Raw genomic sequence first — 12,057 nt, forward strand, 5'->3', positions numbered from 1 at the left:
AGCTGTCCCTGTAAGCAGAACTCATTCTCCCTAACACACTCTCTTAAAAAGGAAAGAAAAAAAAAAGGGCCCTGGCAGCAGTAGATGCCAAGCTGAGAACGCTCTGGCGAGATCGAAACACCTTCCTGTCCTTTTGTCTCCCTCACGCCTCCTTCAGGTTCATGACTCAGTGGCTGACGGAAAAACTGAACACGCGCACATTTTCACACCGAAGAAATATGAAACACGTTTTCAACGTGCAGCCTTTTCTGTTTAATGTCCACACGTCAGGAGGTTTAAAAAAAAAAAAGTAACCTGTGGTGGGGACTGGGAGGAGGGGAGGGAGGGGGCACCCTCAGGATGTAAAGTAAATAAACTAATATAAAACAAAAAATAATAGTAACCTGTGCTTACTGTATCAAAGCCGGAAGGGACCATCAAGAAGGTCTAAATCCAACTCTTATTTTAGGGGTGAGGAAACTTAGGTTTTAGAATTAAGTGACTTGTACAAAAGCACACACTCATCAGTAGCAAATATGAACTCGGCAAACATGTTTCGTGACCTCTCTTCCAGTGCTGACTTTATGGAGAATTTTACAAGGACCTCGATGTCTTAGTGCCTGTGTGTGTAGTCACAAAGGTATATCTACATAGCGAGATCAGACTTCCAAGACTTTTAGTGGAATGTGGCCGTTCCTATTTAAGACAGCATTCCCCCAAAACAAAACAAAAAACAAAACAAAACCATGATAGCGATCATCTCTAACCCCAGCAGGGCCGAGGCAGGAGCATCAGAGTCCTGGCCAGCCTCAGCTAGTAGTGAGCTTGAGGCCTGACTGGGCAACAGGAGACCTTGTTTAAAAAAAATACAATAATGAAATAAAAGCCATTTTATTTGGCTTTTATTTCTAACCCAGGAGATGTCTAACCCAGGAGCGTGTGACCTTACATGGCCGTGCTGAGATAATCGTCCCTGATCTCACTCCTGGAAGCTGGGTTGGGGTAGGGGTTAAAGCAGCACATTTTGAGACCTTTGTGTCAAATCCTTTTCAAATGTTCTTTGGGTTTTTCAAGCAGTACTCCGGGAAGGTGCCACGAACTACCAGCCAACTGTGCCATTTTCTTTCTTTCCCTTTTTGTCCCCCTGGGGTTGGGGGTTGGACTTGGCAAACTCCATACCAGTAAGCTATGCTCCCTGCCTGCCCTACCAATCTCAGTCAAAGGAGACAGGCACCACCACCCCCTGGGAGATGACTCTGTGGTCTCAGTCACACTCAAATCATTGGTTCTTCTGGCGCAGAATTTTCCTCCAGACAGCTGGCTTAGGCCAAACCATCATCTTGGGGAAGCAGGTGAAGCCGAAGGGTCCTCGGGTGGCTTCGGCTTTGTTTTGCTCGTGTGAAAGCTCTGAGAATCTTCCATTCCTTGCAGCAGATGCTTACTCTACGGCCTATCCTATCCGGCTCATCCCTACTGTTAGGCTGTGAAGGGGAGGGGACACTATACATTCTGACCCTTTTGCCTTGTGTTGGTGCCCGAAGGCAAGGGCGGCTGGTCATCTCTTCCGCTGTGTGGATCTGGGCATAGGATCAAAAGGCTTTTCCACATATGGCTGCTATATCCCAGCGAATGTCTCCTGCAGCCCACTGAGGGCTGTTCCACTTGGCAACGAGCTCCAGCGAATGGCTGTCTATTGCTACAAAAGGCACTTCTTTGGCTTTTAAATCCCATCAGATTCAACTGATGGGAAAGGAAGGTTTCGCAAAGTAACAGGAGAGCTCTGCAGGTTCTAAGCGGAGACAGCGTTTCCCTGACGGCTCCGGCTAACTTGGACGGAGAGCTGACGTGAGTGGGCGGGGCTGCGGGTTCGAGTTCAGTCTACCGGGTAAGGCTAATGGGCAGTTTTTGAAAACGGCCGTTGACCCTTAGCTATGAGCTCAGAGACGGATGCTCACTTCAGCATGGCTCTGTGTTCCCCTCTGGCGATGTGAGAGGAGAATTCGTAGCGATCGTGGCTTCGATATCCGCACATGTTACACTCAAAAGGGTCACGGAAGCCGTGGCATCCCATGTGGATGGTGAACATCACGTAATCCAGGAAGAGGACGTGGCAGTGGTCGCACCGAAACACCTCCATCACCTCCCCTTCTTTGTTGATCACTTTGATGGAGTCTCTCAGGCAGATGGGAGGGGGCTTGAGGAGTTCGAAAGAGCGAGGGACCTCCTTCAGAAGCGGCATTCCGTTGCGGGCCTGGGGCAGGACCACGTGGCCTTGCTGGTAGATGCTGGGGTTCTGGCGATCCTCGTGGTTGCTGTCCGTGTCTGTAGAGTCGTGGGCGCTGTTATTGGGGGACAGGCCTCGTTCCGAAGGCAAGTTCTTCTCTGGCAGGGCGATCCTCTTCTTGTCCAACTCCTGCGGGGCCCCATTGGGCATATCAGCCCGGGTGAGCGCCACGGGGTACATGCCGCTGATGACTGGGACCATCTCGGAGGTGGGGGCAGGCGGAGTCTGGACTAAGGGGCGGAGGGCTTCAGCGCCAAGATAGCTGATGGCGTTATTGATGGCTTGGTCCATCATTCGGGTCTGCATTAGCTCACTCTCTTTCTCGTACAGGTAGCTGGGGTTGTAGTTGACTTCAAAACAGTGGCGCTTCTCACCTGGAACAGGCAAGAGGAGAGGTTACAGAAGAAAACAGCAGGAAGCAGGGAGTGGGGAAAAGAAAACATCTCCAGTCCCCCCAAAGAGGGAAGCTGTGGCTGCTGCTCACTGGTACCCAGCCATGGGGCGGCTTGGTGTGGGGGTGGGATGGGGGGGACTCCATTCCATGGGGAGAGGGAGTCTCAGGGGCCCAGTCGAATGTCTGAATTGTCAAACTTAAGCCAGTGGATAAGGGAGAGGGGCAGAGAAGCCATGAGGTGAGGCCCTGTTGTGAGATGTGCCCGCTGGAGACAGAAGGGTGGGGACGGGGCTGCCAGGGGCCTGAAGCCTCTGTGCTCTCGCTGAGTGCAGAAAGCACTGTCGCCTTTCCAACTGCTACTCAGCTCGTATCAGGTACTGCAAAGAGTAGGGCTCCCAGCGATTAGCCACAGCACGTATTCTATTTTTTGTCTGTCTTTCGAGACAGGGTTTCTCTGTGTCCTGGACTCCCTTTGTAGGCCAGGCTGGCCTCAAGCTCACAGAGATTGGCCTGCCTCTGCCTCCGGAGTGCTTTATTCTAAATGCCCTGTTTGGTGTTTGAATCAGGGGAGGACCCCCTCCCCTGTTAAGAGGGGGAGGGGAGGCTTATAAGGCATCCCACGGGCAAAGGGAGGCGGTCTGGTATCAGCCGGACAGTTCAACATTAAGGGGACGCAGGATCGTCTGAAGCACTCTAGGAGAGGAACGGATTCACGGAAAAATCTAACCCCTGGGAAGGGTCTTAATGAACTGGCAGGGCCTGGATTGCCCCGTCAGAGGGAGAAGAGAGGAAGGCTGAAAGAACAGGGGCAGGAAGGTATACTCTGGGCTTTCTCAGACATCACACGGCCCCAAACATGTGCCCGTACAACAGGGTAGCCATGATGGCTGAAACGTGATTCAGTCACGTGGACTAGTTCGTACTGACTTGATTAGTCGTGTGACCTTCTGAGAAACAAACCCACAGGGGCCCTGAAAGCACTCAGGACAGCGCCAGGGCCTGACAACACCTGGCACCTGCTAGCATTTCCTTCCTTCCTTCCTTCCTTCCTTCCTTCCTTCCTTCCTTCCTTCCTTCCTTCCTTTCTCCATCCTTTCTTTCTAACTTGTTGTTTTGAGACAGAGTTTCTCTGTGTAGCCCTGGCTATCTTGGACTTGCTTTGCCGGGCTTGAACTCACAGAGATTCGCTTGCCTCTGCCTCCAGAGTGCTGGGATCATAGGCATGCATCACCCCACCTGGCTTCTTTTTTAGCATGTATCTGTTTGTTTTGTGTATAAGAGAGCACTTGTGTGCCAAGGTATGCTTTTTTGAGGTCAAAGGACAACTTGTGAGAGTCAATTCTCTCATTCTCCCACGTGGGACCTCGGTTTGGGACTCAGGTTGCCGAGGTTGGCACCAAGCGCCCTCATATGCTGAGCCATGTCAGCTGGCCCTGGTTCTCTTTTCATGGGGATCAAAGTTTGTAAATGGCCTGTGTGCTACCCCGGGGGGTTGTGTCCCGTATTGTGGGAAAGAACAAAAGATCTGGAAAAACAAAACAGAAAGAAAGAGCTAGGTCTGTAATCCCAGCTGCTCCTGAGGCTGAGCGAAGAGGATCGGCTTGGAGACCCGCCTGGGCTACAGAGGGAGTTCAAGGCCACCTTGGGCAACTTTGTGAATCCTTGTCTCCAAAAGTAAAAACAGGTCTGCAGCTATAGCTCAGCGGCAGAGTGCTTGTCTATCTGTGTGAGGCGCTAGGTTCAATCCCAGTGCCACAGTCAAACGGACAGCCCTTGATAGCACACAGTAGGGCTAAAGGATAGGCATTCTGAAAAACACCCATAGAGTTTGGTTGGATTCCAACACGCAGCCTTGTGTTACATGCCTCCAAGGAAAGGAGGCCTCGGTCAGCGAACAGCAAAGCGTGAGATGTGCTAGAACGAGGCTGGAGGCAGAGAGGCCAGCTAGGAGATCTGATCTGTCTCCATCACCTCAGGCTGTGTTGCTTTCTAAACTAATATCTGAGAGACAGAAAAGAAAACACAGGAAAAAAAAATGCCCTAACTTGGCAACTCACTAGGAAGCAACAGAAATGTGCGTGTCTGCCAAAGTAACCAGTGGGCTTTCTTTCTAGCTCTGAGCCTGGCTCTCTCCTTGATGATCGCTGTCTTCAGCGATGACAGAGAACAGGAAACACTGAGTTCACACGCACACACTCATCCCTCTGGAAACAACACAGAACTGACGAGGTCTGGACACTTAGTCTTTTCAAGGTCATTGTTGGTTTCTCGGTGTGGCTGGCTCTGCCAAACTCCCTAAATACTGGGAGAGTGCCAACCTGTCTCTCTTTTCACAGGACAGAAAGGCTCTGGGCAGTTTCCAGGGTCGTGCAGCTTCCCGACCATCTTAGCCTCCATCCCTTCTCCCAAGGGATGCGTTTCCCTCACCCAAGCTTCCAAGTTCACCACCTCTCGGCACCTCTGGGCAAACAGCTCGGATGCCACCAGTGGAAAGGAGCAAGGCAGGAAGGGGGAGGGAAAAAGAGCCCCCAGAAGAATGGAAACAGGTGACTCGGTTGTGTGGTTAACACAGACCATTGTTCGAGGTGGTGAGGGGGGAGCCTCAGACCTCCAGGGGCTCACAGCTCGCCCTGATCAGATAGGTGCCCTCATCTCCCAGTTACCGTAACCCGATCTCGGCAGATGGTTATCAGTCACCTGCAGGCCGGGTGACTCAGTGTGTATAAAGCTCAGGCTGGGTAGGCTACAGTAATCGAGAAGCCCGTCGCTCACGTTTCTTCGGCAACACACTCATCAAGAAGGTTAGGCAAACCACAAGAGTGTAACTGCTTCCAAGGCCCGGGGTCCAGATTCTAGTCAAGTCGCGCCACGCCTTTGAATGATTCATGATACCAGTTTCAGGCGGAACAGAGGTTTTCTTCTGACGAAAACACGAATGGCAGCAGGGAGTCCTAAATGCAGAAGCCAAGGCTGCCTGGTTGGGTCACTCCTTCGTTATGAACCTTCTTTAGAGGTGGTTAACCTACGCTCTGGTCATTCTCCACTGAGTAAACTGCCCACCTGTACCGACGCCACGGAGCGAGGGGACATGGTTGTTGAAAACCTAGAACCACCAGGTTGGACACACAGACTTAGAACTCTGCCTTCAGGGCCTAAGGTCAGGATCCACTATACAGTCTACTCACTTCTGGTCCTTACACTTTGCGCTGCTGAGATGCTGATGATAGAAGCTACTCTTATTGTAGCCCTAAGGTACTGGGCCTTGAGCTACTGACTTGGCTCAGGGCCACACTTTATCAGCCCTTCAAGGCTGAAAGCCTTTTCAGGGTGGTCTACCATCTCTGACAGACAAGGAACTGACAGCCCAAACAAGGTGCTTCACGTTTCCAAGGCTGTCCACGGGGAATGAGGTACCAGGTTGCAATCCAAGAGTCACGTGATGGCACACGCTGGAGGCTCTCTTGCTCATGGTGGCTCAGCCCTGCAGGGACAGTGACTTCAGATACGCTGCTGGGACAGTTCCCACAGACATGGTGGAGAGCATCTATTGGAAGCAATTGCAGCGTTTTGTTTTCTTTTTCTCCCTGCAGTCATCAGGATGTACCAGCCTAGGCATCTGAGAAGCGTCTACGTACGAGCCAGAGCTGTGGTATCAACGGAGCGCCTGGCGCACACGAGCACTTGCGAAGTGATGGCCCGTTATATTGTTGTTACTTAGGCTCTGAGGAATGCAGCCATCCCTGCAGCCCACAGATGAGATGCGGCCTTTACATGACTTCTCTGTGAGGCAGCATCCTCCACAGTGGCTTCATGGAGGAACCAAGTGAAGGGGTGGGGTGGGAGGAACTCTGAGGGGGGGAAACTCTTCAAAGATGTGTGCTGCAAAAGCATGGGCGCGTCTGACTCGATTCTCCCAGGTGTCCTTGAGTCAGAGGTGGAGGATGCAGGCATGGCACAGCAAAGGGTAGAATACAGAGGCATGGGGAGGACCAGGGGCAGGGCTGTGGGCGGGAGGGCATCCAGACCCAGATGCAGAAAGCCCCCCCCCCCGGAAGTGTGAAGGAATGGCACACGGAGGCTGGGCAGAGGCTGAGTGGGCTGCAAGAGCGGGAGAGGCAAGTTCCTGGGATCTCACTGGACTGGGAGCCACTCACAGGGGGGTTCTCATGTAAAGAGGAAGGCAGAATGATCTGATCTCCAGAAAGAAACAGTGCAGACCCAATCTTACACTCAGCGTGGGGTGATGGAAATACACAGATTTTATCTGAAGCTTAAAGCTCCTCAGGTCATTTTGGTGTGTTTCTTGCTGCTTCCTATCATGTCCCTGAGGTATTTTCACTCACTTTACTGCAAGCGCATACCAGGGAAGAAAGGGGAAAGGGAGGGAGGGGCCGATGGAGGGAGGGGGAGAGAGGAATAGAGGAAGGAAGGAAGGAGGGAGGGAGGGATGAAGGAAGGAAGAAAGGGTGGGCAGATAAGCAAGGAAGGTGGGGTGCCCAGCGGTTGAGGTGATTTTGATCTCAACTTAAGGGAGACTGGAATCATTAACATTCCCTTCAGGAGGGGGCAGTCAGGCAGCAGCAGGAAGGGGGAGGAACAGGGAGGAGGTCTGAGCTGGAGGCCACAACTGTGATGGTGTCATCATCTGTGACAAGCTGCTTGGGTGTTGTCTGTCCTCAAGGAATTACAGGCCAAGGCAGGGCTTTTCTCAAGGAGACAAGCTTCTGGCTGCTCAAAGCTCCTTCAGCTCATGCCCTCCTGGGGGAGGAGGGCTACCCAGCAGCACCCAGCAGACCCGAGTCTGGCCCTGCTCTGTCTTGCTGTATCTCCCAACTGCTCCGATCTTCTTTCCTTCCTGAGTCTGGGTCCCAACATCCTCAAATGGGGCCGCTGCGGTGGCTGTGGAACCCGGGACACGGAGACTTTGGGAAGGGGTGGGAGGAGAGGTGCTTGCTGCCCCCTAACAGGTGTTAAAACTGCTTCCTGCTGCTCTGCTAAGCAAAGTAGGTGAGGTCTCATTCAGTCACTTGACTGGGAAAGCTGATGGTGCTTGCAGAAGTGTCAAAACCTCACTCACATGCTCACCGCCTTTTTAAAAATGTTCTTTTCAACATGAGAACTTTCGTTAATGAGGTAGCACGTAAAATTCTCTCAGAAGGAGCTGTAGTGAGTCCTAGTCCCAAGAAGTGGGGGATAAAAACCAGAAAAAAAATATCTCAGAAAGAAGTTATGTTTTTCCTCCTTGTGGGAGAGAAATCTGCCCTTTCTTACAGGCTACTTGAGGCTAGCCTGACCTAAAGTATGGCCAAACGCTGTTTATAACAGGAAAAGCCACAGGTTATGAAGGTAGAAGCAAGTCCATCTTGTCTTTTGTAAAGAGACCATCTTGGTGTGGATGAGACCCACTGCCCCTGCTGGGAAAGGGGTTCTCTAACCTGACCTATTTGACCTTTGCCCCACAGTTCAATAGGTCAGGGGAGCGAGGGCTGCTGTGAGAGCTGTGCCCTCTTAGTAAGGATTAAAGGGAGTGATTCACCCTTCACAGCCCACTCAGTGCCATTTCCCTGGCGGCCGAAGCTCTTCAGAAAATGGTGCCTTGGAGAGGAAAGGGAGGAGGGAGGAGAGGAGAGGGAGGGGAGCACCAGCCGGAGCTTATGACGCCACTGCACCCTCCATGCTACAGTGCCACAGGGGGGTGCTCTGTCTTCCTTCCCTTGGCTTCACCGCTCTCAGGCACAATGGTTGCTTCAGCTAAATGATCCAAGGATTTTCCCTTTTAAATGATTTTTCTTTCTTTCTGTTTTAATTGTGTGTGAGTGTGTGTGTGTGTGTATGTATCATGTGCAAATGTGACAGTGGAGGCCAGAGGTCTACCCTGGGGGCCTTTGTTAGTCCTTTTCCCCTCTTATTTTTGGAGACAGAGTCTCTTACAGAACCTAGAGTTTCCCATTTGGCTAGAGAGGCTGGCCAGCCAGCTCCCGGATGGTTTTACAAGAGCCTTTCTGTGGGTTCAGGGCGGGGGTGGGGGTGGGAAATGATGACTCTAGTCCTCATGCTTGTGCACCCCCCCCCGTCAGGGTTCCACCATCAAGATCTACCCACAATTCTTTGTACAGAACAAGCTGGCCTGGAACTCAGTGATCTATCTGCCCTAAAAACCAATCCCATAAACAAAGCTCTTAGAATGCAACTTAATGCTGGAAGGTTAGGCGCACGGACAAGAGAACCATGTGTCTGGCAAGAAAACTCTCTCTCTCTCTCTCTCTTTCTGGAGGTACAGCAATACCAGGTCGATGCATGGAGTGGACAGAGCAAGCTCCTATTCCAACTCCCAGCTCCAAAAATCCATTTAATATATTGTCCTCGGATAGAGGACGTATCAGATATTAAATGGATAAGAACAGATACTACACTTGATCTTAGCCAAAAGGCCAAGAAGCGTTCGTTTCTTTACTTTCTGAGGCAGGATCCCATGCAGGCTGTCTGTGACACTGAGAAGATGATCTTGACTTCCAAATCCTTTTCCTGCCACCTCTCAAGAGCTGGGGTTACAGGCAACGTGATGCGCCCACCCCACACTCAGGTCATGGCTGCTGTTTGCATGATGAGTGGACAAAAGAGCAATGAGCAGGGCTGTGCAGCGCAGTCCTAAGCAAACACATGGATGTGAGGTAACGTGAGTATTCCATTCAGAGACTGAGCTCTAATAATTTTCCCTCCTCAGAGGAGAAGAAGAAACAGAACCACCACCACCAACAAAACCAAGACTGGGAATGTCATTCACCGCAAGAGCACTTATGCCACATCAGCAGGGTTCCCCGGGAGTCATCCTCCAAACCAACAAACAAAAACCCACCTCGAAGCCCCACTCTGCTGTATGACACAAACACTCTATCTCCAGAGCCTGAGAAGACATTGCCTAAGTCACACAGTCAGGCTCTCTCCACAAACATTCCTAATTCATTTCCCATCGATGCAAGGGCCCTTCCCACTCACAGATCAGCGAACAGAGGCCCAGAAAGGATTATGTGATTTGTCGAAACGAAACGGTTGAGAAGCCCAGGTAAACGTTCTATTAACTGTGCCATATTACCATATACCGAAAAGGAAAAAAAAAAAAAAAAAAAAGATTTTTAAAAAAGCCTCAATTATTCTGGGCTGACACTTCAGCTAGATGAAGAGCAAAGTTATCCAGTGCCAACACATTGGTGAGCCCACTGGCTCTGCAGTTGGTTTAGGGTCACACAGAGAACCCTAGATGAACTCTAAACAAAACCAAACTAGTAAATATGGGAAAGAATTCTGCAAGGGGGGTGGGGTAGCTGGCAGAGGGCGGGGGGGTGGGGATAAGAGAGAGCAGAGAGGAGAAACCAGAATGCATTAGGTACAAAATGATTACAAAATCATCCAAGAACAAACTTTACCAAGAAAGCAAAAGGAGCTAACTCTGCCGAGTTCCTGATCCCAGCACCCAGAAGATGCGATGTCTCAGAAATGAGAGGAACCAGACATTCCGAAGGGGATAGTGAGTCTGCAGGGAGTCTGGAAGCGGTCTGAAATCCTGTAGTCGGAAACCACAGGATGGCTCCCTGAGGCAACAGTGGAGCCAGGGGATCTGAACACAGGAAACATGAAAATAACCGCAGAACATGGCCACTTCGGCCACAGTGAGTAGGACTTGGGCTCAGGCCAACTATGAGGACGAGGTGCCCTCTCTCAAGTTTTAGTCCCAGTGTACTGACTGAAACTGGACTGGAACTCCTTACTTGGGTTTCCTTGCTGCTCTCATCCCACACCAGCTGCAGCTGTTTCAAGAGTCAAAAAATTCCTCCAGTTAAGACCCACTTGTATAGACTGAGGGTCCAAGCTTGTTTTTTGCATTCACCAATTCACCAGACTCTGTTTACCCAAGTAAGGTCAAAAGACACAAAGATAAGGCTTTGGAATCCTGATTGATCTGTGGTGCCTAATCTCTCTGTGGAAGTCACCACACTCCCCCGAAAATGTGTCCCCAAGGAGAGGTGAAATGATGAGGAGAGGGAAATCTCCCCAAAACATACCAACTTCAGTCTGACATGATTTACTGATGGGTTCTCTTCCTGACTGACTGATTTTTTTTTTCCTTAAAGAAAAGTTCTCTCATATAGCACAGCCTGGTCACAAACTCACTATGTGGTGAGGATGGCCTTGAACTCCTGATCCTCTGGCTTCTATCTCTCAAGTGCTGGGAATGTAGGAATAATCTAACATACCCTTGGATTACAGCTCATTGATCTATCATCCTGCCCTTTTCTTTTGGAGGCAGAGTCTCTCTATACAGGCCTGGCTGGCCTGGAACTCACTCTGTAGATGAGTGTGGTCTCAAACTCACGGAGATCTACCTGTCTCTGTCTCCTGAGTGCTGGGATCAAAGGCATGTGCTAGAATTTTTTGCTGAAGTGACTGAAAACACACAAAAAGATATCCAGCTAACAATAGTAAAGTAAAAAAGCAGAAAAATCAACCTCAGTGATTAAAAAAAATTCCATGGGTTCTTTTAATATATACTTCAACTGAATGTCGACTTATAAACTGTCACCTAGATCCGAATTATCTTAGAGTTAAAAGTATACACGAAAGCCTGGTGGTGATGGCACAGGCCTTTAATCCCAGCACTGGAGAGGGGGTGGGGAATGTGCAGAGGCAGGTGGATCTCTGAGTTCCGGTTACACAGAGAAACCCTGTCTTGAACAAACAAAACAAAAGTAGACAGGCAGTTGGTGTGTGTAAGGCCGCTGAAATCAATAAATACGGGAAGGCTAAAGGCAGAAGGCAAAAGGAGCAAGCAGCCTTACAAATAGATATTGACAAATTCTAAAATACTTTTGGTGTTGAGCAAGATTTTTATTCATGCACTATTTTATTTTTTTTGTTCAATACTCCCAACTTTCAATTTATAAGAAAACTGACACAGTCGACTCAGCTGCTTATTCCCAGCTACAAATCTACCACAAGCATGTAAACATCTGGCCGATAAAGAAATAGCCCCACCATTTGTAAGTTCCAACGCTTTACTAAACATAATCGCCTCTCAGTCATCTCATTCTGCTGTGGCTTTTGACAATGTGAAAACCAACGACATAAAAAGTAACTTCGATAAGACAAGTGATCAAGTCAAATCGAGTTATGTAAATCTACATTTTTTTCCTCCATCTACTTTCTATTAAAGCCATCTCTCAATCAAAGTCAAGAAAACATGGCAATGTGCTTTAGAACATTAAAAAAAAAAAGTTTAGAGCATGCCAACAGAACCAACTTGTAACATATCATTGCAAAGTTTAACCAAGATGCTATCTTGAACATTTTGCTGGTGCAAATTGCACAAATCCATGCAACAGATGTTATTCAGGGCGAAGAAGAA

At 49.7% G+C, this 12,057-nt stretch overlaps 1 protein-coding gene and 1 non-coding gene across 3 annotated transcripts in view; both read right to left on the minus strand.

Moving 5' to 3' along the window:
• Window positions 1-1,927: 1,927 nt before the first annotated feature.
• Ikzf3 (IKAROS family zinc finger 3) overlaps window positions 1,928-12,057 on the minus strand; it is an 83,180-nt gene continuing 73,050 nt past the window's right edge. For both annotated transcript variants that reach the window (XM_055619963.1, XM_055619964.1), the window contains one exon: window positions 1,928-2,637. In XM_055619963.1, the coding sequence (XP_055475938.1) occupies window positions 1,931-2,637 (707 nt within the window). In that variant the 3' untranslated portion in view covers window positions 1,928-1,930. The remainder of the gene's footprint in view (window positions 2,638-12,057) is intronic.
• On the minus strand, window positions 8,910-9,100 carry LOC129686589 (U2 spliceosomal RNA). Its single transcript, XR_008721645.1, has one exon. It is a non-coding gene; the product is annotated as a U2 spliceosomal RNA (small nuclear RNA).

This window comes from Psammomys obesus, unplaced genomic scaffold, assembly GCF_907164565.1.
Source record: "Psammomys obesus unplaced genomic scaffold, mPsaObe1.curated_primary_1811, whole genome shotgun sequence".
In the NCBI taxonomy this organism is placed as follows: domain Eukaryota; kingdom Metazoa; phylum Chordata; class Mammalia; order Rodentia; family Muridae; genus Psammomys; species Psammomys obesus.